At 41.5% G+C, this 27,445-nt stretch overlaps 1 protein-coding gene across 2 annotated transcripts in view; it reads right to left on the bottom strand.

Annotated features, from left to right (window-relative positions):
- Window positions 1-3,340: 3,340 nt before the first annotated feature.
- The window catches only part of LOC129824211 (phosphatase and actin regulator 3-like), a 61,586-nt gene continuing 37,481 nt past the window's right edge, over window positions 3,341-27,445 (bottom strand). For both annotated transcript variants that reach the window (XM_055883684.1, XM_055883693.1), the window contains exons 7-12: window positions 25,698-25,851; window positions 5,876-5,931; window positions 5,172-5,233; window positions 4,721-4,861; window positions 4,225-4,301; window positions 3,341-3,820 (exon numbers count right to left, since the gene is read on the bottom strand). In XM_055883684.1, the coding sequence (XP_055739659.1) occupies window positions 3,805-3,820; window positions 4,225-4,301; window positions 4,721-4,861; window positions 5,172-5,233; window positions 5,876-5,931; window positions 25,698-25,851 (506 nt within the window). In that variant the 3' untranslated portion in view covers window positions 3,341-3,804. The remainder of the gene's footprint in view (window positions 3,821-4,224; window positions 4,302-4,720; window positions 4,862-5,171; window positions 5,234-5,875; window positions 5,932-25,697; window positions 25,852-27,445) is intronic.

Genomic DNA, 27,445 nt, shown 5'->3' with positions numbered 1-27,445 from the left:
GTTTATTTTTTGGACAGTTCAATTAATATCAACAACAACAAAAAATCGGCAGAAGAAAGTCACTGCCAGATATTTTATTTTTTATTGATTCATAATTTGTGTTTTTAAATGTTTTATTCACAACACCACAGAAAGATGCACATGTGATGGTGGTATTGGTTTTGTATTTGAATATTTCATTTTCTTGTTTCTCTCTCTCTCACACACATTGACCTTTGGCTCGCTCGCTCTTTCGTGGGCTCTTCTTCTTCTCTTCCTGTGCTCTCATCAGACTGCAGAGCCTCAACCAACTTCCAGACCAACGTGTGTCACAGCCTGGAGTACAAGGAGAGGATCTTCACCTCTCAGGTGTGGATTCTATCCCAACTTTAGCCCCCTACTTCATCCGAACTTTAGCCCTCTTATGTTGGTCATAAATCAAACAATTCCATGTGGAATAAGTACAGAGAATAGGGAAAGAGGAACAGCCAACCCACTGGGCACACCACATAATTTCAACGTTGTGAATTGGGTAATATTTGGTAGGTACGCTGATCAATGAGATTCCAACCTATTTTAACTAACTCAAAAAGACAGCCAGGAATTTGTTGAGTTCCAAATCTGTTGTCACTATGCTTTCAACCATCTAAAAGCTCAACCAAATTCCAATGGAAAAACAATGTCAGATTTTTGGTTTATTTATACAACTTAATGTGTTATCACTGTGCTTGATCTAATAGCACAAGCAAATGACCTGGATCGCAGTTAATTGAGATGCCATTAAAGTAGGCTACATGCATGTGCAGATTATTATAGCAATTGTGAAGATTACCACAGACCTACGACCCTCCTCATGCACACTTTCTATGATTACATAAGAAGACATTTGTTACAGTAAACTCAAAATGTAGCCATGGATGTGTTACTCATTTTAAGGTTCAGTAGTTTGTAAGATTGCCTTAACATTTGGCTATTCTTGGTCTTACAAAAGTAATATTGAATTGTGTTTGGTTGACAACGCAACCAAATATCAACTATTGAAAGAGAGGCATCTTCTGCTTGGACAGCTCCATCTGTGCCACTGAGTCTGGCTTTAATTAAATCACATCTCCATTTCAACCAACAATCTATGTTAAAGAATAGGACTAAATAGAAATCAAACTTTAAAATGCACTTTAAATACAGTTTGATTTTATAAAAAAATGCACTATGCAGAAATCCCTCCGCCATTTCCTGGTTGCTAAAATTCTAATAGTTTGCCTAATTTCAGTTTATGTGACAAAACAAGCAAGTGTAGTGTAGTGAATCATTGTACCATCTAAATCGCTGTGAAATATCTTTCCCATAACCAAAAAGATTGTATTTTCAGCTGTTTCAAGCTGATTTACCAAACTGAAAGTAAGACTCAAAAACAAAACTTAAGACTGGGAAGCATAGACATAGCGTACATAGAACAGATCTACCGCCTCTTAGACTTGCTTTCAATGAGAATGACAGATCTATATGGCATTGTGCTTATCCCTGTTTCCTCTTCTGTCTACTCTGTCTGGCACTGAAGAGTTCAAACCCTTCGAAAACGTTTTGTCACCTGCTGTTTTCAGATGAGGAAAGGCATGAGGTCAGTTCAGGACAGACTCTTCAAGAAGATGGTGAGTGTAAATGACAGTCGTGACTAGGCAGGAAACAACAACAAAATTGCCCTTCCACTCACGCAGCATTAAAGAGGTCCCTCTTTTGTAGGCCATACTCAAAGTGCTGACTTTACAAGCGCCGACTGAGACTGCACCCCCTGAGGTGTTGCGAGTGTATTTGAGCGCTGCGTTTTGTGTCTCTCCCTTTAACAAGACAGGACATACTGAGTGTGAGGAGAGGACTACAGGCTCTTTTCCTGCCTGAGGGGATTAAGGTTCTAAACCCAAATCAAGTGGGTTTCTGCACATTTATAAGATATGTTTGTGTTCCATTAAGTTTTCTCGTTTTTCTACGTTAATTGCAATCAATTAAATATATTGAGCATAACTTAAAAGAAACATAGATGCCTTATTTAAAAAGTATAAAATGTTCATTTATATGATATTAATATATAATGTGTATATTTATGAATTAATTTATGTATTATTGCAGTGATGTTTGACACTGTTAATAGCTTTTTTATGGTTTTAACCGTCTCTCGCTGCGAGTAGTATTTTCTAAATATATAATGCATTTCTGTGAAAATTGTTCTAATGGCATGCCTGCTGTTAACATTGCCTGAAGTTAATTTCACTTTTAAAATGTTTTATAATGTGAATTCAGATAAACTAAACTACCTTACTTGGCAGGGAAATATGAAAGTAGTACTTCAACTTATTCACGTTATTCTAATGGACAAATATCCATTTGAGTATCAGTTTGAGTGTCCTTTGCCGAGTAACTGTTATGCTTTATATAATCTCACATTGCCAGACTCATGAGTCTCACATTCACCCTGCTTACCATGAGTCTCACATTCACCCTGCTTACCATGAGTCTCACATTCACCCTGCTTACCATGAGTCTCACATTCACCCTGCTTACCATGAGTCTCACATTCACCCTGCTGACCATGAGTCTCACATTCACCCTGCTTACCACTGTACCGGAGTACTTTCTGAGCAACACAAAGGGGAAGGCTGGATCGAGGCTTTGCTTTTACATATAGAGCTCGCCAGCTTGTAGTCCTAAAAAAATGAAATTAGTTTGCATTTTCTACCTCCAGTTAGTTGGAAATTCATGGGGAAAGATAGGGGTTTTGGGATATATGCCAAAAAATAAGGTCTGAGGTTAATACAGGCTTAGGATATCTTAAGACATTTTGTTCTATGAGATAATACAGTATCAGTCAATTAACATGACTTTTATGAATTATGAAGCCTTTATGAGCTTGTTTTGATTACATAAATGCTTAAAAGTTCACAAAAAGTTATGTTAGCTGATGAAGATTATCTCATAGAACAAAACGTTTAATATCTCCTAAGCCTGTGTTTACCACAGACCTTTATCCAACCCCCCCCCCCCCCCCCCCCCCCACAAAACATAAATGTTTTGGCCAACGTGCCATGACGGAGTGAGCCTATGTTAGTGCCCAAAAAAGACGACATTACTATTGCTCTCTGTTCAGCTGCCTAGCAATCAGTTTATTAATACTTTCCAACAAATATGCTAATTACCAAAAATAAGAGGCAAAAACATTTTTTAAAGACCTTGTATTTTGAAGACAAGTAGTGCTTACAAAGGTTTTCTATTTTCAGTAAAGACATTGACAGTCCGGTTCAGATTGACATATATACAGTTGGTACAAAATCTACCCCTGACCGACCACACAGTCCCCCCCCCCCCCCCCCCAAGTGACACATTTATTTTTTTAAATGTAAAAGGTGAAGCTGGTCACATGCACAACCGTCATCTTCCCCATACGGATTTGCCACCTTCTCAAAGGAGGCTGTTAAAAAAACACACGCACACAGACCCAAGTACATTGTTCTTCCCTCGGCTCCATCTTAACCGATGGGCAGACAGACGGAGTCTGGGGTTCCGTCTTTAGTATTCTGCCTCCAGGCAGCTCCCACAGTGGGGAGACAGCCTCTGGGATTCACTGCCACACACCCAAACATCACCATCCGTCCACCCCTCCTATCGATGAAGGCCAGGGGCGTGCTGGAGGAATCGAGGACACCCTGCAGACAAAGGACCGGGCTCTGGAAGAATGGCTTAAGTGCTCCGGCAGTTTTCTAACCGCTGCCGACGCAGCAACCGAAAATTCTAGGCTCAGCAGTATTTCTTCATAGAAGTATCTCCCCTTCGTATTCATGGCCTATGGAACCTACAGAAGGAAAGGAAGGGGGAAGAGTGAGGGGGAGGAAGAGTCATGAGCTCAGAAGGTGCCTTTGTAATCCCTCCACTTATGATTACAGCTATTCATCAATCTTGTGAGGCTATTTTTAGCACGGCTGTGTGTACCAGGGGAGTGGGGCTGCTGTCTCCCTAGATCATTGGTACAAATCGACTGGAGGACATTCGTTTACCGCACACACTTAATTGGGGACAGACAGCGTTTGTAATGTCTCTTGCCAATATCAGGCCGCGGGGAAGGTAAGCACGGACTCCCCTCCTCCCCTTTTACGCATCTATCTTTAGCTCTGTGGACCTTTTCTAGACATGTAAGAGGAGCTAAAAATAGAGTCAGCCGCAGCCAAGAATAGAAGCAAGCACAGAACACACACTGACCTCGTAAGGTGCTTGCTCGAGGCATGCACCTCCATCTCAGTGCTTTTGAACTCGTTCAGCTCTTTTCGGATAGCCGCCTGCAGAGGAAGAAAAGGAGCGTTAGACTAGAGAGCATCCTTAAGCAGAGGCTTACCCACGCACCCATCGACCCTCGCATGCATCGACCCACAGTCTGCAAAACTCAGCACGGAGAGCGTAGTAAACAAAGGAAAGATGACAACGACAAGGTCTTAGCCACAATCTGAGATATGGGAGTGAGAAAAAAAGCTGAAGCTAGCTAGAAAACAGTGAGACATTCTTGCTTTATGGAGGAGGCAGCCAGGGCAATAAATAGGACATGTAACCTACATCACAAAAGGCTCAAAAAAGGGTATGCGCCAGTCACTTTGCCATTTGAGTGGGGAATCGTTAATTTTGTGTGGAATGTGAAATATGGGAGATGCAGTCGAAGGATCCTTATTTTTGACATTGTTGACATTCTCACACACACACACACCTTGTCAGCTGCCGAAAGCCTGGTCCAGGGCTTGTCTGCTCTCCTGTCATAATCTTGAGCTTTGGCTACCTCGACATAATCGCTGAAGCGGATGAGAATCTTCCGGTCCCGTAGTTCGTCGACCGTGGGCCGCTGATTGAGCTGAAATACACAATGGTCTGAAATCCCTGTATTCATCTGTGGTTTTGGCATCATAATGCTGCTCTCATAAAAGTAACGATTTTGCCATAATAAGCTTATACAAGATTTCTTATTATGGTCTTATCCAGAGCACTTCCCAAAACAAAGATGCAACTAGTGTATAGCATGAAATAAAGTAGAGAAACAGAACAAGTACTTCAGTCAGGAGTAATGGGATGTCTGCATAGTGTATTATTACGTTGACAATAAAAACAATAAATTCACAATAATACATAGTAACTAAGTAGTGTTATAAAAAAGTGTAACATACCTTTCTGTTGAGCCGCTGTTTGATTTCCCTCCTCTCCTCTTGTTCGGTCTGGTCATTTCTCTCTTTAAACCAATGAGAATAATACAATTAGTGATAGGCCTAAGACAACGACCCTGATAAGAACACTTGAGGTATCAACTGATTTTCATCAGTTTTCCCCCTAATCCACATGTCAGTGATGTCACTGTTTGACCCTCAACCTTATCTATGGGTGAAGGATTATGAAATCAATACCAGTGTACCACTGTGTTTGACTGTAGACCCCACTTCAGATATTACAAATCAAGTCTAATCTATGGGGATATATATGTATATTTAAACATTTTAAACATAATTCTTGTTCTAAGTGTAAATCTTGTTTCACTCTGGGTCAGATCCAAATTCACATAGAATCTCGAAATGAAAACGCTTATGTAAGAGAAACACAACGCTGTAGCCTGCCCAAAATAATGTGCTGTTGGTCAATTTTCTAAACGAATTTCTCAACACAAAGTCATGTTACATGATGTATGTTGGAAAACAATGTGTGCTCATCCTTTCCCTCTCCTGAATTTTGCACGCGTGAATGTGTGTATCATAATACACGTATGTATTGTCTACCTTGGTAGATTCATTTAGGACCTGCGCATGAATTTCACATTACTTAATGAGAAGAAACATAAAAAGTGCAGAAATGTAAATAAAAATGCAGTTTTACAACTCACGTTTTAGAATATTCCGGCTTTCTAACTCCTCAACGTTCGGCCTCTGGCTGAGTCTCCTGCGAAAAAATACCAGAACCACGTTCTGAACCATTTCCGATTCAAGCTAGGTCAACATCAAATAAGTATACTTTTAAACCCAGTTCGCCTATCATTCTCCTCAATGTAGTCGTTCTATTGGGGAACACCTTGTTTTTCCATCTCGCGTCTAAACACCGACTATGATGCTTTACTAGAGGCACCCCCCACATCTGGAATACCCACAGACGCGCGATTTTTTGTATTTCACGTTTTACCGCTGTTGAAACCGCTGGCTGTCTTATCTTATTGTCTCAAATCTTGTAATATCAGAGAGACGAAGAACAAACACTAGGTCTACTATCGTCTGCTGTTGCATGTACAGCTGCTCGCTTCACTCTCATCCATTGCAGTCTACTCCACACACACAGGCAGCACCCTTCTTGAACTGAGTCGTGATGCGCTACTCGGGCGAACCTCCCCCCTTTCCCGACTGAATGTATAATTTGCTGTCGGGAGGAGGTGCATACGAGATTCCCACTCAAGGTATCCACGATCACTCAGACAACATTTCTCAGTTTCACAAAATTGCTTCCATTGTTCAAATACTATTGTTTCGAATTGTAAAATAGGTTACAATTAACCTTTATTTAGTATCTTGACTCACCCATCAAAATGTATGTACTCCTGATATGGGTGGGTAGCTAGCTACAACACATCTATAGGCCTATCTCAATCTGATTATAAAACTGTATATACTTTTTTTCTTAAAATGTAAATAAAAATGATGGGATACTAATAAGATGGTCACCGGGTCATACAAATAAGCAATCAAAATAATCACTAATTCATGTTTGCTTAAACCTCACCATCAAAGCTTCAAATAGTCCACAAAAACCAAATGCCCATGACTTTGGAGTCACCTGTGCATGTGAGCATTTCAAAGACTTTGATATCAATAATAGATAGGGCTCAGCCCCCAGTGCATGTGGCAAACTCACCGCCCAAAAGATAAAGGTAACGAGACAGAGTGCACCACACAACCTCACAGCATGTCTCGCCCCCGACCAACTTCAAACCTCAATTCCAGAGCTCTGAGTGAGGACCAAAGTCAGGTCACACACCTTGAAGTGGCACGCGCTGAGCTCGCCACTGACGTGCCACAGCTGGGTATTGTGGCAGTAGTGCCCATTGCCCTCCCACACTGCTGCTCTTTCCCTCTGAAGAGGTGATCAAGGTGCTGGAGCCCTAACAGTTATAGGCAACGTATATACATACCAAATGCATACAATGAAATGCAAATACAGAATAATCATGCTTGTATTCAAGACAATGTATTTAATAGTACGACTATTACGACAAGACGACTACACGTAAAGAATGTTATTACATTTAGTAATCATTGTACTGTTTTTCTTAGGGTTTGATCATAAGAGATGGATGATGACATTGAACAGCATCAAAAATACAATGGCTTCAATTGTAAAATGGTATAGAATCAGCTTGATCTCCTCTGTCTAAGAGGCTTGGACCATTTTAAAATATTTGCAGTGGTATTGTTAACAAACACGCCCCCATAAAGCAAATGAGAATTAAAAACAGGTTCAGCCCCTGGTTCCACCGCGATCTTGCAGAGTTACTCCACCTCAAGAATTGCATTTGGCGAAAGGCTCGGCACCCACATACTCAGGCTGACTGGCTCTCATTCAGGCAAATGAGAAATAAGTGCACTTAGGCTATCCGGAAGGCCAAAGTTAGTTACTTTAAGGAGCAGTTCTCTCTCTGTGGGTCTAAACCCAAGAAGTTCTGGAAAACGGTTAAAGACCTGGAGAATAAACCCCCCTCCTCACAGCTGGGGGGGAGATCAAGCTGATCCTAACTGTTATAGGCCTATTTCTATTTTGCCCTGTTTATCAAAAGTGTTGGAAAAACTTGTCAATAATCAACTGGCTGGCTTTCTTGATGTCTAAAGTATTCCCTCTGGTATGCAATCTGATTTCCGCTCAGGTTATGGATGTGTCACTGCAACCTTAAAGTTCCTCAATGATGTCACCATTGCCCTTGATTCTAAGCAATGTCAATCAATCAAATGTATTTATAAGCTCTTCTTACATCAGCTGATGTCACATAGTGCTGTACAGAAACTTAGCATCAAACCATAAACAGCAAGCAATGCAGATGTACAAGCACGGTGGCTAGGAAAAACTCCCTAGAAAGGCCAGAACCTAGGAAGAAACCTAGAGAGGAACCAGGCTATGAGGGGTGGCCAGTCTTCTTCTGGCTGGGCCGGGTGGACATTATAACAGAACATGGCCAAGATGTTCAAATGTTCATAAATGACCAGTAAGGTCAGATAATAATAATCACAGTGGTTGTAGAGGCTGTAACAGGTCAGCACCTCTGTGCTGCTATTTTTATTGACTTGGCCAAAGCTTCTGATACGGTAGACCATTCCATTCTTGTGAGTTTGGGGTCTCTGAGGGGTCTTTGGCCTGGTTGGCTAACTACCTCTCTCAAAGAGTGCAGTGTATAAAGTCAGAACATCTGCTGTCTCAGCCACTACCTGTCAACAAGGGAGTACCCCAAGGCTCGATCCTAGGCCCCACGCTCTTCTCAATTTACATCAACAACATAGCTCAGGCAGTAGGAAGTTCTCTCATCCATTTATATGGAGATGATACAGTCTTATACTCAGCTGGCCCCTACCCAGATTTTGTGTTATACAATCTACAACAAAGCTTTCTTAATGTCGAACAAGCTTTCTCTACCCTTAACCTTGTTCGGAACACCTCCAAAACAAAGGTCATGTGGATTGGTAAGAAGAATGCCCCTCTCCCTACAGGTATGATTACTACCTCTGAGGGTTTAGAGCTTGAGGTAGTTACCTCATACAAGTACTTGGGAGTATGGCTAGACGGTCCTTCTCTCAGCACATATCAAAGCTGCAGGCTAAAGTTAAATCTAGACTTGGTTTCCTCTATCGTAATCACTCCCCTTTCACCCCAGCTGCCAAACTAACCCTGATTCAGATGACCATCCCACCTGTGCTAGATTACGAAGACATAATTTATAGGGTGCTCTCGAGCGGCTAGATGTTCTTTACCATTTGGCCATCAGATTTTCCACCAATGCTCCTTATAGGGCACATCACTGCACTCTATACTCCTCTGTAAACTGGTCATCTCTGTATACCCGTCGCAAGACCCACTGGTTGATGCTTATTTATAAAACCCTCTTAGGCCTCACTCCCCCCTATCTGAGATATCTACTGCAGCCCTCATCCTCCACATACAACACCCGTTCTGCCAGTCACATTCTGTTAAAGGTCCCCAAAGCACACACATCCCTGGGTCGCTCCTCTTTTCAGTTCGCTGCAGCTAGCGACTGGAACGAGCTGCAACAAACACTCAAACTGGACAGTTTTATCTCAATCTCTTCATTCAAAGACTCAATCATGGACACTCTTACTGACAGTTGTGGCTGCTTTGCGTGATGTATTGTTGTCTCTACCTTCTTGCCCTTTGTGCTGTTGTCTGTGCCCAATCATGTTTGTGCCATGTTTTGTGCTGCTACCATGTTGTGTTGCTACCATGCTGTGTTGTCATGTGTTGCTGCCTTGCTATGTTGTTGACTTAGGTCTCTCTTTATGTAGTGTTGAGTTGTCTCTCTTGTTGTGATGTGTGGTTTGTCCTATATTTTTTATTTTATATATTTTTTTTTATCCCAGCCCCCGTCCCTGCAGGAGGCCTTTTGGTAGGCCGTCATTGTAAATAAGAACTTGTTCTTAACTGACTTGCCTATTTAAATAAAGGTTAAATACATTTTTTAAATGTAAATAAAAAATTGCTGAGAACAGAGACTTATGATTTCAACAGCCTAACCTTGCCATTTTGTTTGATAAACTGAGGGGTGGAGCTGGGGAATCACTGAAATACATAGGAGTCCATGAGATCAACATGACAGTTGTTAACATATTTTGAAACTATACATTGTTGACTGAAATGACAACAAAAACAAGAAACAGAGTTGAGAGTTTGGCTTATGATATTTTAGATAGTTCGGACATTTATACATTTTATAAGAATCAATGTCAATACAGACTTGCTACTAGCAATACTGTTGAATAATTCATTAACTTATTCGTCTGATCAATTAATTTTCCAAGGGACATTAATACTAGGCCATGTTATTTGAGTATTTCCAGAGATGCACAAATATTTTTCAATTTAACATCTAATATTTATTGGTTCTGCATGAGTTTATGTAAAGTTTTGTCAGCCTAATACACAATCTTGTGTCAGATATGCTCAATTCAAATCAAACTTGTTTTGTCCAATAAGACATTTATTTGTGAACATGGCTGTATGATAGTGTGTCCTCCACAACACTAGCCACCAACTACAGTGAGCTCCAAAAGTATTGGGACAGCGACACATTTCTGTTTCTTGGGGCTTTTTTACTTTCAACTGTGACTTGAACCATGATTACAGATCATCCTGAATGAATCGTGAATAACGATGAGTGAGAAAGTTACAGACGCACAAATATCATACCCCCCCGAACAATGCTAACCTCCCCTGTTATTGTAATGGTGAGAGGTTAGCATGTTTTGGGTGTATGATATTTGTGCGTCTGTAACTTTCTCACTCATCGTTATTCACGATTCCTTCAGGATGATCTGTAATCATGGGAGCATCCACATTAATCTAGAAGTGTTTAGACACATTCTATTCTTATTTAAAATAAAAATTACTCCAAGATGACACTACATTATTTGCAATGAATTTCTATTGGGCACAAAATAATCTGAAACACAACCAAAACAAACAGCAAATGCATCCAACAAATGAATAGAGTCACAAGCTTGATGTAATCATTGTGTGCTATGAATATGGGACCAAATACTTCATTTATTCTACTTTAATACAAATAAGTGAATTTGTCCCAATACTTTTAGTCCCCACATTTTAGGGTATCATGTGCAAAAAGTATGGAATTTCTAAACGGTTCACCCAATATCGATGAAAATACACTAAAATTAAAGCTGACAGTCTGCACTTTAACCCCATAGTCATTGTATGATTTCAAATCCAAAGTGCTGGAGTACAGAGCCAAAAAAACAACACAATTGTCACTCTCCCAATACTTTTGTAGCTCACGGTGTATCCTACATCTGTCACTCTAGTGCAAGTGTGTGAGAAAGGCATTCCAACAGATGTGGTGGCATAACATTTTCAACAAATGAAATGGAGTCTCTCTCAAAGCCCCAAGGGACGCTATATCACCATGACATTGACCTGGCCGCTAGGTGGCTTAGCGCCATTTTCTCGTGGAAATATTTAAGACAATGGATTCTTCCCAGGGAAGCCTTACTACAGTGTAGGCCTAATAATAGCTATGTGTATGTGCAGTACATTGGCTATTCTTGGCAAAAAAAGTTATATCTTAATTTAGGGTATTTGGAAACGAAACGTCTAAAGACTAAGGGCTCATTAGATGTTTTGATATTTCCTACCCTATACATTTCATTTTGACCCAAGGACAGCTGTCTAAGATACAGTACAGTTCAGAACATCTGCTTTTCTTGAACATACTGTAGAACATGGGATGATAATGCAGTGTATTGCAGGTGTATAGGTACCCACTGTCCTGAAATGGCGATTCAGCAAAAAATGTTCCTTTTAAAGGCATTTTTCCCAAACACTCGCAGAAACATGGTGAACGCATATCGGCTCAAAAGTAAATTACCTTAAAAAGTCTGTTATAGTGTAATGCTTTTTAACACCCCTTGGATTGAATCCCTGCCTATTCCCAGCTAGCACATTTGGTTCCTTGGAAGTTCTTGGAATGTAGATTTTTGGTTGCCATTGGTTCTGGGAACGAAGCAATATGTTTCCTGACCGGTAAAACTGAAGGTTTTTTAAACATTCTGAGAACGGAAGTGAATTTTGTCTGTTCCGGGAACATAACATTTCAGTTTGCAAGGAGGTTTTACTATGGTTCCCTGAAAGTTTTCCTGGGAGGTTTAATTTACGTTCCGAGAACATGTTTCAATAAGACTTAACACTGCTAGCTTAGTTTGGGTTAACTGTTTTGAACTCCAAGCACAGATAGGACACTTGGAAATTAATTTGCTTAGGCATTAATCATGCAAAGACATTTTTTTTTTATAGTGGCACAGCATCAGTGAGATTTGAACTTATGATCTTCTGTTTTTTAGCCATGGAATTAGTCCACTGCGCCACCATGATGGAGCTAGTTTGCCATGTTTTTTAAACTCATACAAAGTTGTTCATTTTAGGCTATTCAAACAGACCCCATTTCAAAGGAAACAAGCACTCATTAAGATCAGGTGTGGCCAATTAGTAGGCGGTGGCCAACACACCTGAACACACTTAACAAGATAGAGGACAGAGAGCGTTTTGTTGATGCTGGGAACAGAATTATTATGTTTTTAACGACATTCTTAGAATGTTCTCTGAACGTTACTACAGTTTTCTTCTGGTTTTTATGGAACATTTTCTTAATGTTCTCGGGAACAGTTTGAGAACATAAATAGAATGTTTCCATGAGGAAACTTTTAGGAAACGTTATGCTGAAGTACTGAAATTTCCACAGAAGAACGTTGTTTCTTAACGTTCTTGGAACAATGTCAGATTCTGATTTTAAATAGAACCATGAGGACACCTGTGGGAAAAGTTATGCTGAAGTACAAAAATTTCCACAGAAGAACAGTTGTTTCTTAACGTTCTCTGGACTTTTTGTGAACATTCCCAATCTCATTTTGGAAACGTTCCTAGAACATTTCCAAAATGTAAATTAAATGTAACCATGTTTGAACTTTTAGGAAACGTTCTGTTAAAGTAATGAAACACCAAGAAAAAGTTTTTTTTAATCAAGTTCTTTAAATGTGCTAGGAATGTTCCAAAGCCAAGCAACTATCCTGCACCTTTCCGAGAAAGTTGTGGGAAGGTTGTATTCAAAATAACCATAGGACAACCACGCACCACCAAGCTCTAAGAAACATGGTTCTCAGAATGTTATGTGCTAGATGGGTATTTCTCAATACTAGTATAAATATGTAAAGCATTGCTTGTGACTGGAGAGAAAAGGATAGACAACCTTGAGTGGGTGGTTGCAATAGGCATTAGCTTCCTTTTCTCCTTCAGCCACAAATTGACAGCCAAAAGAAGGCAGCCAGACTGCAGTGAGCAGTCACAATAAACCAGCTCTCCACAAAACACACCTCTTGCTGGCCCGGAGTCTGGTCGAGCGGGTAATGCTCTCGCCTCCGAAATCATACACTTCCCCTGTAGTGGGGATCCCGGTTCTATCGAGGCATGAACTCTACACATTTCTGCTGCCATTACTCTGTCTCCCTTCTTCTGCTCCTATCCTGTCATAAAAAAAATAATAATGAGTTCGGAATTCCGCTCTCCTTTAAAATGGAAAAACCCCATCTCCTGCATTCTGGCCTACTGTAACTGTATTGCCCTCCCCCCACCATTTCTCCTCACATAACTCCTCAATAACACACATTTGAGGAGGAGTGGGGAGGCGGAGAGATAGGAGTGCACCGGGATGTATTATTCAATAGTCTCCAAGCTAAGAATAGCACCGGCAAAAAGCCACCGCAGCAGAAGTGGCAGGCAGAGAGCAGAGTGCTATAGATGGAAAGGTCATCTCACTCTGTGACAACGGACAGGCAAGGTGTCATTATCCCAGTGATAAGTTGGACAGCATCTTTTTTTCAGCTTTTTTTTCTGTCTGGCGGTTTCTCCCCGACGTGGAAAGAGGCTCAGAAAAAGACGATTCAATCTAAGCTAGCAGTCATCTTGGGAGATCTGAGCCCGGAGTTCTAGACTATTTTGTCATTCATTAAGAGTACCCTTGGGAAATAGGCTTTACTCCTTCATTAAGCTTCCCTCTTCTCCACCATCTTGAGGGCTAAATATAGTTGGGCTTTCCCCTCTCTGAAAAAGCGCAGTGTAACCAAAATATGGAGCATGCACGGCAAACGGGCACCTATACAGTGCATTCGAAAAGTATTTAGTCCCCTTCCCTTATTCCTCATTTTTTAACGTTACAGCCTTATTCTAAAATTGATTAAATATTTTTTGCCCCTCATCAATATACACACAATACCCCATAATGACAAAGCAAAAACAGGTTTTTAAGAAATGTTTTCAAATGTATAAAAATAAAGAAATACCTTATTTAGATAACTATTCAGACCCTTTGCTATGAGACTCGAAATTGAGCTCAGGTGCATCCTGTTTCCATTGATCATCCTTGAGATGTTTCTACAACTTGATTTGAGTCCACCTGTGGTAAATGCAATTGATTGGATATGATTTGGAAAGGCACACATCTGTCTATATAAGGTCCACAGTTGACAGTGCATGTCAGAGCAAAAACCAAGCCATGACGTTGAAGCAATTGTCCGTAAAGCTCAGAGACAGGATTGTGTCAAGGCACAGACCTGGGGAAGGCCTCCATCATTCTTAAATGGAAGAAGTTCGGAAGAAGTTCAAAGAAGCTGGCCGCCCGGCCAAACTGAGCCATCGGGGAGAAGGGCCTTGATCAGGGAGTTGACTAAGAACCCGATAGTCACTCTGACAGAGCTCCAGAGTTCCTCTGCAGAGATGGGAGAACATTCCAGAAGGACAACCATCTCTGCAGCACTCCACCAATCAGGCCTTTATGGTAGAGTGGCCAGACGGAAGCCACTCCTCAGTAAAAGGCACATGACAGCCCACTTGGAGTTTGCCAAAAGGCACCTAAAGGACTATCAGACAATGAGAAACAAGATTGTCTGGTCTGATGAAACCAAGACTGTACTCTTTAGCCTGACCTGAATGCCAACCATCACGTCTGTAAGAAACCTGACACTATCCCTACGGTGAAGCGGTGGCAGCATCATGCTGTGGGGATGTTTTTCAGCGGCAGGGACTGGGAGACTAGTCAGGATCAAGGGAAAGATGAACGGAGCAAAGTAAAGAGAAATCCTTTAAGAAAACCTGCTCAGGACCTCAGACTGTGGCAAGGGTTCACATTCCAACAGGACAATGACCGTAAGCACACAGCCAAGACAATGCAGAAGTGGCTTGGGGACAAGTCTCTTTTACATAAGGTGTTTGTTTGCAGCCGGTAGTGAATTGTTTTTGTTGTCCAGTGACAATATTACACTTTGAGGACCCTGTGGTCCGAGCGGGAACTAAGAATAGCCTGATGTTGATCGTTTCCATGGGAGTCTGACTGTTAAATCTTGTTCTTGAAGATGAGTAGCACTCAACTGTGAGTTATTACATGGCTGGTTACGTAACATGATGGTGTACCCCTAGCTTCACAGAATGGTGATGAGAAACACAGCAGTTATAGTTCTTAAATTCCTTCACATTCTGCCCTCATAGCAAACTGTTGAGTTTTTCCGCAAATAAGAAACCATACAGTACGAGAACATTCTAAATGCTTTTGTTTAGAGAAGTGTGATGTATCCACATCCATAGTGTCCCGCTGGCCTGTACATAGCTAAGACTGTTACTGGAAGTTCGAATTCTAATAACTTCCTGTGAGGGATTGTCTTGTGTGTGGTTGGCACATACAGTAAACCAAAACAGTACACAAACACAAATGAGGCAATAGAAAACAGGAAATTCAGGATTCCTGATTTTTTATCTTTAACTCTCTAGTAACATTCTTGAAATCAAAGAGTTTTTGCTCTTGAGAAGGAATCTGGGTATTTTACCACCATAGTGAACCACGTTCTAATTGTATAACTCAGGTCCACAAATGAACCACATTTCAAGTTTGCAGGATCTTACTCCAATTGGTGATGAAATCTCTCTTCCTCAACTAGGGATTGGTTTGGTCAAGACCTTGATTAGTTCAATCAGCTGGTTTAGCACCTGGCCGCTGTAAAATGAATCCAACACAATAGAGCGACTGATCCAGGATCAGGATTGGCCGAGTCCAAGCATCAATTCCAGAGTATGTATGCCAGATTAACTGACGGACGCAAATCAAGTCAATGCAAGCCAAGGAGGTAATCCTCCTAGATCAGATTGTCTTTCTCACCTCCGCTCTAAACCCTCCACTGTTCAACATTACATAACCACTACCATTAAGTTTACAGTTTCATCCCTTCCTATCACTCATTGTTCACCGTTCAGACTCTCCTCTCATGGACATTCATAGGTGAAAAATCTGTCAATGTGCCCATGAGCAAGGCACTTAACCCTATTTGCTCCTGTAAGTTGCTCTGGAATTTACTGTATTTATATTGACATTCATATGCAATCAATATCAATGGTGTGGTCTTATGTCCCGAAAGAGCCTTCAGGTTAATGTCTTCCATCCAGACCTGGGTTCAAGAACTATTTGTAATAATTTTTCAAATACTTTATTTGTGATTACCAGTAGAATAGTTCCAGACCTGCAAACCCTACCCATATGGCAGGCATTTGAAAGATTTCAAATAGTATTTGAACCCAGCTCTGCTTACATACATTCTAGGGCCGCCCAACTCAACTGGCGGACTGTGGTCCAGACCCGGACCCAGAGAACCGGACAACATTGCATTTTGTTATATAAAAGTCAATCCAATGTTTCTAGACAGCTTTTTTTTTTTTTAAATCTACCGGACGCAGCGGGCCTCTTTAACTCAGCAACCTCTCTTTCTCACTCTCTCTCTCTTTCTCCCGAAGCAACGCCCGTCTCTACTAGTGCCCCGTCTAATCCAATCGAGTGGTTATATGCAAATACAAGAGGCCGCGTTTTACCCAATCACTTTAATACAAATATCCTCTGCGGAACCTTGGGACAAGCAGGCAGAAATAAACAGAAAGATTTAACCGTGGTTCAACTGTAAATATCACAGATAGGAGCTTAGTTACCTTTATCTTTCTTAATATGGCTTGTTATAAAAAAAAAGTTGAATCTGAAAACTGTATATTCAAAGACGAGTGGACGGAACAGTATTCATTCTCCCCGCAACTAGCACAAAACCAATGTGTCTGATATGCAGTGAGTCCGTAGCTCTAGTGAAAAGGGCCCATGTTAAACGCCATAATGGCACCAGGCATAATACATTCGATCAGACGTATCCCCTGAACACGGAGGTGAGAACAAACAAGATTAACCAACTCAAATCCCAATATGAGAAGTCCACTAAAGTCCTTGTCAATTCCCTTACAGCCCAACAATGTGCAATGGAGTGTTCACTGAGGATAGTTTGGGTTTTGGGAAAACGAAAAATAATTCAGACGCTGAGATGGTAAAAGAATGCGCATGTGTGAAGTTGCTGACACCTAGCTGACACCTACCTTCACTAGGGTAGGGGGCAGCATTGGGAATTTTGGATGAAAAGCGTGCCCAAATTAAACTGCCTGCTACTCAGCCATAAAAGCTAGAATATGCATATAACTAGTAGAGTTGGATAGAAAAAACTCTGACAGTTTCTCTGACAACTGTTTGAATTACGTCTGTGAGTATAACAGAACTCATATGGCAGGCAAAAACTAGAGAAAAAATCCAACCAGGAAGTGGGAAATCTGAGGTTTGTAGTTTTTCAACTCTTGGCCTATCGAATACACAGTGTCTATGGGGTCATATTGCACTTCCTAAGGCTTCCACTAGATGTCAACAGTCTTTAGAACATTGTTTGATGCTTCTACTGTGAAGTGGGGGCGAATGTGAGGGGAATGAGTCAGAGGTTTGCCAGAGAGCCACGAGCTCAGTCTCGTGCGTTCACGTGAGAGCGAGCTCTGTTCCATTGCAATTGTACAGACAAAGGAATTCTCCGGTTGGAACATTATCGAAGATTTATGTTAAAAACATCCTAAAGATTGATTCAATACTTCGTTTGACATGTTTCTACGGACTGTAATATAACTTTTTGGACTTTTCATCCATACTTTCCGCTGGACTTGCACGCACGTCGTGAGTTTGAATTGTGTACTGAATGCGTGAACAACAAGGAGGTATTTGGACATAAATAATGGACATTATCGAACAAAACAAACATTTATTGTGGATCTGGGGTTCCTGGGAGTGCATTCTGATGAAGATCATCAAAGGTAAGTGAATATTTATAATGCTATTTCTGACTTCTGTTGACTCCAAAATGGCGGATATCTGTTTGGCTTGATTTGTCATCTGAGCGCCGTACTCAGATTATTGCATGGTTTGCTTTTTCCATAAAGTTTTTTTGAAATCTGACACAGCGGTTTCATTAAGGAGAAGTAGATCTAAAATTCCATGCATAACAGTTGTATCTTTTAACAATGTTTATTATGAGTATTTCTGTAAATTGATGTGGATCTCTGCAAAATCACTGGATGTTTTGGAACTACTGAACATAACGCGCCAATGTAAACTCAGATTTTTGGATATAAATATGAACTTTGCCGAACAAAACATGCATGTATTGTGTAACATGAAGTCCTATGAGTGTCATCTGATGAAGATCATCAAAGGTTAGTGATTAATTTTATCTATATTTCTGCTTTTTGTGACTCCTCTCTTTGGCTGGAAAAATGACTGTGTTTTTATGTGACTTGGCTCTGACCTAACATAATCGTTTGGTGTGCTTTCGTCGTAAAGCCTTTTTGAAATCGGACACTGTGGCTGGATTTACAACAAGTGTATCTTTAAAATGGTGTAAATGACTTGTATGTTTGAGGAATTTTAATTATAGGATTTCTGTTGTTTTGAATTTGGCGCCCTGCAGCTTCACTGGTTGTTGACGAGGTGGGACGCTACCGTCCCACATACCCTAGTGAGGTTTTAAGGTAAAAAAAAATATGAACTCGGGGAAAAGATCAAACATATCCCACTGGCAGATTCCACAGCAATGAGGAGAACTGAAATATTAGCTGAAGATTTAACTTCACAAGTTAATGAGGCCATTCAGAATGCACCGTGCATTTCATTAGCTGTGGATGAATAACACTGATAATGCCCAGCTTCTGGTGTTTGTCAGATTTTAAAAATAAGGAATCCTGTGAGGAGCTGTTGGGCTTAACAAATCTGGAAGCACACACATGGGAGAGGATATCCATGAGGCCATCAAAGGGAAGTTGACACAAAGGGGGATAGATTTAAATTTGTTTTAATTTAAGGGGCTTATAAGGGGCTTATTGGCATGGGAAACATGTTTACATTGCCAAAGCAAGTGAAACCGATAATAAACAAAAGTCAAATAAACAATAAAACATTTAGAGTAAACATTACACTAACAAAAGTTCCAAAATAATAAAGACATTTCAAATGTCATATTATGTCTATATACAGTGTTGTAATAATGTGCTAAATAAAGTACAAAGGGAAAATAAATAAACATAAATAGAGGTTGTATTTACAATGGTGTTTGTTCTTCACCGGTTGTCCTTTTCTTGTGGCAACAGGTCACAAATCTTGCTGCTGTGATGGTACACTGGTATTTCGCCCCAATAGATATGGGAGTTTATCTAAATTGGATTTGTTTTCAAATTCTCTGTGGGTCTGTGTAATCTGAGGGAAGTATGTGTCTCTAATATGGCCATACATTTGGCAGGAGGTTAGGAAGTGCAGCTCAATTTCCACCTCATTTTGTGGGCAGTGTGCACATAGCCTGTCTTCTCTTGAGAGTCAGGTCTGCCTTCGGCGGCCTTTCTCAATAGCAAGGCTATGCTCACTGAGTCTGTACATAGTCAAAGATTTCCTTAATTTTGGGTCAGTCTCAGTGGTCAGGTATTCTGCCACTGTGTAGTCTCTGTATAGGGCCAAATAGCATTCTAGTTTGCTCTGTTTTTTTGTAAATTATTTTCAATGTGTCAAGTAACAGAATTCTATTTGGCCCTAAACAGAGAGTACACAGTGGCAGAGCACCAGGACCAACTTGCTTAGGGGGCTCTTCTCCAGGTTAATTTCTCTGTAGGTGATGGCTTTGTTATGGAAGGTTTGGGAATCATTTCCTTTTAGGTTGTTGTGGTATTTAACGTCTCTTTTCTGGATTTTGATAATTAGCGGGTATCAGCCTAATTCTGCTATTCATGCATTATTTGGTGTTTTACGTTGTACACTGAGGATATTTTTGCAGAATTCTGAATGCAGTCTCATTTTGGTGTTTTTCTCATTTTGTGAATTCTTGGTTGGTGAGTTGACTCCAGACCTCACAACCATTTTTTATTTTTATTTTTTTTATTTAACCTTTATTTAACCAGGTAGGCAAATTGAGAACACGTTCTCATTTACAATTGCGACCTGGCCAAGATAAAGCAAAGCAGTTCGACACATACAACAACACATAGTTACACATGGAGTAAAAACAAACATATAGTCAATAATACAGTGAAAAAAATAAAAAAATAAGTCTATATACAATGTGAGCAAGTGAGGTGAGATAAGGGAGGTGAAGGCAAACAGATATGTATAAATAAATAAAAATATAAAAAGGCCATGGAGGCGAAGTGAGTACAACACAGCAAGTAAAATAAAAACTAAAAAAAAACACTGGAATGGTTGGTTTGCATTGGAAGAAAGTGCAAAGTAGAGACAGAAATAATGGGGTGCAAAGGAGCAAAATAAATTAATAAATAAATACAGTAGGTAAAGAGGTAGTTGTTTGGGCTAAATTGTAGATGGGTTATGTACAGGTGCAGTAATCTATGAGCTGCTCTGACAGCTGGTGCTTAAAGCTAGTGAGGGAGAACCATAAAGAGCAATGGTTTCTATAACTGATTCAAGTATTTAGCCCGCCCGACTAGCATCACTACTCTGGACGGTTCTGACTTAGAATACGTGGACAACTACAAATACCTAGGTGTCTGGCTAGACTGTAAACTCTTCTCCCAGACTCATATCAAACATTTCCAATCCAAAATCAAATCTAGAATCGGCTTTCTATTTCGCAACAAAGCATCCTTCACTCACGCCGCCAAACTTACCCTAGTAAAGCTGACTATCCTACCGATCCTCGACTTTGGCGATGTCATCTACAAAATAGCTTCCAATACTCTACTCAGCTAGTCTATCACAGTGCCATCCATTTTGTTACCAAAGCGCCTTATACCACCCACCATTGCGACCTGTATGCTCTAGTCGGCTGACCCTCACTACATATTCGTCGCCAGACCCACTGGCTCCAGGTCATCAATAAGTCTATGCTAGGTAAATCTCCACCTTATCTCAGCTCACTGGTCACGATAACAACACCCACCCGTAGCATGCGCTCCAGCAGGTATATCTCTCTGGTCATCCCCAAAGCCAACACCTCCTTTGGCCACCTTTCCTTCCAGTTCTCTGCTGCCAGTGACTGGAACGAATTGCAAAAATCGCTGAAGCTGGAGACTTACATTTCCCTCACTAACTTTAAACATCAGCTATCTGAGCAGCTAACCGATCGCTGCAGCTGTACATAGTCCATCTGTAAACAGCCCACCCAATCTACCTACCTCATCCCCATATTGTTTTTATTTACTTTGCTGCTCTTTTGCACACCAGTATCACTACTTACACACCATCATCTGCTCATCTATCACTCTGGTGTTAATCTGCTAAATTGTAATTACTTTGCTACTATGGCCTATTTATTGTCTTACCTCCTCATGCCATTTGCACACACTGTATATAGACTTTCTTTTTTTTCTATTGTGTTATTGACTGTACGCTTGTTTATTCCATGTGTAACTCTGTGTTGTTGTTTCTGTCACACTGCTTTGCATTATCTTGGCCAGGTCGCAGTTGTAAATGAGAACTTGTTCTCAACTAGCTTACCTGTTTAAATAAAGGTGAAATAAAAGTTTTTTGTTTTTTTTGCCAGATCGTAATTGGTATGTCGAATTTTATGTTCCTTTTGATGCCATAGAAGGCCCTTCTTGCCTTTTCTCAGATCGTTCACAGCTTTGTCGAAGTTACCTGTGGCGCTGATGTTTAGGCCAATATATGTATAGTTTGTGTGTGCTCTAGGGCAATGGTGTCTAGATTGAATTTGTATTCGTGGTCCTGGTAACTGGACCTTTTTTGGAACACCATTATTTTTGTCTTACTGAGATTTACTGTCAGGGCCCGGGTCTGACAGAATCTGTGCAGAAGATCTAAGTGCTGCTGTATCATGGAGGGCAGGTAGTTTGACCCCGGTGATGCGTTGGGCAGACCGCACCACCATCTGGGGAGCCCTGCGGTTGAAGGCGGTGCAGTTGCCGTACCAGGCGGTGATACAGCCCAACCGGATGCTCTCAATTGCGCATCTGTAAAATTTTGTGAGGGTTTTAGGTGCCAAGCCAAATTTATTCCGCCTCCTGAGGTTGAAGAGGCGCCTTCTTCACCACACTGTCTGTGTGGGTGGACAATTTCAGTTTGTCCGTGATGTGTACGCCGAGGAACTTGAAGCTTTCCACGTTCTCCACTGCGGTCCCATCGATGTGGATAAGGGGGTGCTCCGTCTGCTGTTTCCTGAAATCCACGATCAGCTCCTTTGTTTTGTTGACGTTGGGTGAGATGTTATTTTCCTGGTACCACACTCCCAGGGCTCTCACCTCCTCCCTGTAGGCTGTCTCGTCATTGTTCGTAATCCGGCCTACTACTGTTGTGTTGTCTGGAAACGTGATGATTGAGTTGGAGGCGTGTGTGGCCATGCAGTCATGGGTGAACAGGGAGTACAGGAGGGGAGGAGCACGCATCCTTGTGGGGAGGATCAGCAAAGTGGAGGTGTTGTTTCCTACCTTCACCACCTGGGGGAGGCCCGTCAGGAAGTCCAGGACCCAGTTGCACAGGTCAGGGTTCAGACCCAGGGTTCAGACTCGAGCTTATTGATGAGCTTGGAGGGTACTATGGTGTTGAATGCTGAGCTATAGTCAATGAACAGCATTCTTACATAGGTATTCCTCTTGTCCAGATGGACAAGGGCAGTGTGCAGTGTGATGGCGATTGTATCGTCTGTGGATCTTTTGGGGCGATAAGCAAATTGAAGTGGGTCTAGGGTGTCAGGTAAGGTAAAGTTGATATGATCCTTGACTAGTCTCTCAAAGCACTTCATGATGAAAGAAGTGAGTGCTACAGGGTGATAGTCAATTAGTTCAGTTACCTTTGCTTTCTTGGGTACAGGAACAATGGTGGACATCTTGAAGCATGTGGGGACAGTAGACTGGGATAGGGAGAGATTGAATATGTCCATAAACACTCCAGCCAGCTAGTTTGCGCATGCTCTGAGGAAGCAGCAAGGGATGCCGTCTGGGCCGCGAGGGTTAACACGCTAAAATGTCTTACTCACATTGGCCATGGAGAAGGAAAGCGGGCCGCATCGGTGGCACTGTGTTATCCTCAAAGCAGGCAAAGAAGGTGTTTAGCTTGTCCGGGAGCAAGACGGTGTCCGTGTCGTGGCTAGTTTTCCCTTTGTATACCGTGATTGTCTGTAGACCCTGTCACATAGGTCTCGTGTGTAAGCCATTGAATTGGACTACACTTTGTCTCTATACTGACGTTTTGCCTGTTTGATTGACTTACGGAGGGAATAACTACACTGCTTGTATTTAGCCATATTCCCAGTCACCTTGCCATGGTTAAATGCGATGGTTCACACTTTCAGTTTTGCGTGAATGCTACCATCTATCCACGGTTTCTGGTTAGGGTAGGTTTTAATAGTCATAGTAGGTACAATATCTCCTATACACTTCCTGATAAACTCAGTCACCGTATCAGCGTATGTTGTTCTCAGAGGCTACCCGGGACATATCCCATTCCGCGTGATCAAAACAATCTTGAAGCGTGGATTCCGATTGGTCAGACCAGCGTTGAATAGTCCATAGCACAGGTACTTCCTGTTTGAGTATCTGCCTATAGGAAGGGAGGAGCAAAATGGAGTCATGATCAGATTTGCTGAAGGGAGGGTGGGGGAGGGCCTTGTAGGCATCCCGGGAGTTGGAGTAGCAGTGGTCGAGTGTTTTAGCAGCGCAAATACTACAAACAATGTGTTGTTAGAACTTGGTAACGTTTTTCTCAAATTTGCTTTGTTAAAATCCCTAGCTACAATAAATGCAGCCTCAGGATATGTGGTTTCCAGTTTGCATACTGTCCAGTGAAGTTCTTTGAGGGGGAATATACACGGCTGTGACTATAACCGGAGAGAATTCTCTTGGGAGGTAATACGGTCGGCATTTGATTGTGAGGTATTCTATGTCAGGTGAACAAAAGGACTTGAGTTCCTGTATGTTATCACAATCACATCATGAGTAGTTAATCATGAAACATACACCCCCACCCATCTTCTTCCCAGAGAGATATTTATTCATGTCTGCGCGATGAACTGAGACCACAACTGGCTGTACGGACTCAGACAGTATATCCCGAGAGAGCCATGTTTCCATGAAACAGAGTATGTTACAATCCCTGATATCTCTATGGAAGGAAATCCTCGCCCTGTGCTCGTCAACTTTATTATCCAGAGACTGAACATTAGCGAGTAATAGACTCGGAAGCGGTCGGTGTTGTGCGCACCTCCTGAGTCGGACTAAAAGTCCCCTCCGAGTACCTCTTTTCCGCCCGCAGTGTTTTGGAACAGCCTCTGGAATCAGTTAAATTGCCCTGGTGGGTACGAACAAAGAATCCGATTCGGGAAAGTCGTATTCTTCGTCGTAATGCTGGTAATGCTGGTGAATTATCTCCAGAGAGAACTTGTCCACTTCCCCAATCTTCTTGTTCAAACGCAGGGAGACAAAGCTGTTCCCAACCATGTTGATTTCTTCCAGAGGCTGATGGATAACTTCAAGGCTCGCTTTAATGATTTCACTTTTGGAAGAGAACTGCTTCTGCTCATCCAGAACACCTTTTTGGTCACGAATGTGACAAGGTTGTCAGAAGAAGCAAAACAGATCTTCAGATGGGTAGATGTTAAATCACTATAAATGGAGTGATGGACCCTGTCACTTTCTGGGAAAGATAGTGCCTGCAGCTGATGTCCATGTTCTCAAGAAACTGACACTAAATCCTGACCATGTTTGGCTCCACATACAGCGGTTAATCAGCCGTCTCCACAATTAACTTCATTAAAAACAAGTACCGCACCAGGCTCACTAATGAACACCTGCACCAGTGTCTCAGAGTTGCTCTCACACCATTTGTGCCTAAGTTCAAAGCATTGGCAGGAGACAGAAAGTGTAATTTCTCTCATTAATGCAGGACAAGGCACAGAGTGACTTATACATGAATATTGTATGGCCCACAGTGACGTTCTGTGCATTAAGATTATTATTTTTGTTAAACTTATTTTTTTAAACTTTGTTCTTCAGAAAACATGCACTTGATTTTATTTAAATGTTTTGTTCCTCAGCAATGTTGATGCAATTTTGCACATGTTTACATTTGAAAGAAATTGTAATTAATTCAAATTCTTAGTCTCATTTAACGTACATTTTATATAACAACATGTTTCCTAAGTCCTAGATGACTATGTTTGTTACTACGCTGTACCACAGTGCTGATAAAGGACAGTATCCATCTGTACGTTTGCCATCTAGGGAATTTGTGAACACTGGACCTTCTCAATTAGTAGTACCCCTGTTCTAGGGTAGGAAAGATGTTGAAGAGGAAAAGGTGTCATTGAGGTCGGCCTACAGGATGTGATCTAGATGGGATTTTTATCAATTGGCCTTTTCGCCATTCCTTGCTCCTTGCCTCCTTCCCAACCATATTGGAGAAGAAGATCAAGGTCCCTTTCCTTGGACCTTCTTCTCCAATGCCTTTTGAGAAAAAGGGGTGACGAGACGATGTGAGGTATTATGGAAAGATGAAGTGAGAAAGGAGTGGGTGAGGAGAGAAGATGACTACTTACTTGGCGAGTTTCATCTCGATCTGCTGGCGTATATCCTGACGCTCCTGTTCGGTCCGTGCCGGGAAGATATTCCGGTCTTCCAGCTCCTCCTTGCTGGGCCGATTCCGAAGCTTCACCGTCAACAGCTCCTTCCTTAGCCTGCGAGGTAGTGTACCTGCACACACACACACAAACGACGTCAGCGATCACTTCAAGATCACTCTCACGGGACAGAAACCTAACCTAAAGTGTTCACATGCAACTTAAACCTTCTTGTAAATCACGTGGACATCTCAAGTTTAGGAGAGTCCATAATGCCCACCAAAAACAAAACAAGCTTTTTCAATTTGTCAGATTAAAACTGCTGTGTCTGCCATTTGTGTCTGTCTGTTTTCCCCAAAAAAGTTTAGCCCAGGAGTTATAAAGTTAAAAAATGAAAGTCTATTTTTTAAAGTCTATTTCAACTACAGTTGAAGTACATTAGGTTGGAGTCATTAAAACTCGTTTTTCAACCACTCCACAAATTTCTTGTTAACAAACTATAGTTTTGGCAAGTCGGTTAGGACATCTACTTTGTGCATGACACAAGTCATTTTTCCAACAATTGTTTACAAACGGATGAATTCACTTATAATTCACTGTATCACAATTCCAGTGGGTCAGATGTTTACATACACTAAGTTGACTGTGCCTTTAAACAGCTTGGGAAATTACAGAAAATTATGTCATGGCTTTAGAAGCTTCTGATAGGCTAATTGACATAATTTGAGTCAATTTGAGGTGTACCTGTGGATGTATTTCAAGGCCTTCCTTCAGACTCAGTGCCTCTTTGCTTGACATCATAGGAAAATCAAAAGAAATCAGCCAATATCTCAGAAAAAGAATTGTAGACCTCCACAAGTCTGGTTCATCCTTGGGAGCAATTTCCAAACACCTGAAGGTACCACGTTCATCTGTACAAACAATAGTACGCAAGTATAAACACCATGGGACCACGCAGCCATCATATCGCTCAGGAAGGAGACGCGTTCTGTCTCCTAGGGATGAACGTACTTTGGTGTGAAATGTGCAAATCAATCCCAGAACAACAGCAAAGGACCTTGTGAAGATGCTGGAGGAAACAGGTACAAAAGTATCTATATCCACAGTAAAACGAGTCCTATGTCAACATAACCTGAAAGGCCACTCAGCAAGGAAGAAGCCACTGCTCCAAAACCGCCATAAAAAAGCCAGACTACGGTTTGCAACTGCACATGGGGACAAAGATAGTACTTTTTGGAGAAATGTCTTCTGGTCTGAGGAAACAAAAGTAGAACTGTTTAGCCATAATGACCATCATTATGTTTGGAGGAAAAAGGGGGAGGCTTGCAAGCCGAAGAACATCATCCCAACCGTGAATCATGGGGGTGGCAGCATCATGTTGCGGGGGTGCTTTGCTGCAGGAGGGACTGGTGCACTTCACAAAATAGCTGGCATCATGAGGGAGGAAAATTATGTGTATATATGGAAGCAACATCTCAAGATATCAGTCAGGAAGTTAAAGCTTGGTCGCAAATGGGTCTTCCAAATGGACAATGACCCCAAGCATATTTCCAAAGTTGTGGCAAAATGGCTTAAGGACAACAAAGTCAAGTTATTGGAGTGGCCATCACAAAGCCCTGACCTCAATCTTCTAGAAAATCTGTGGGCAGAACTGAAAAAGTGTGTGCGAGCAAGGAGGCCTAAAAACCTGACTCAGTTACACCAGCTCTGTCAGGAGGAATGGGCCA

This window comes from Salvelinus fontinalis, chromosome 2, assembly GCF_029448725.1.
Source record: "Salvelinus fontinalis isolate EN_2023a chromosome 2, ASM2944872v1, whole genome shotgun sequence".
Classification (NCBI taxonomy): domain Eukaryota; kingdom Metazoa; phylum Chordata; class Actinopteri; order Salmoniformes; family Salmonidae; genus Salvelinus; species Salvelinus fontinalis.
Note: the sequence above shows the minus strand (reverse complement) of the source record. Positions and strands in the feature narration are given on the sequence as shown.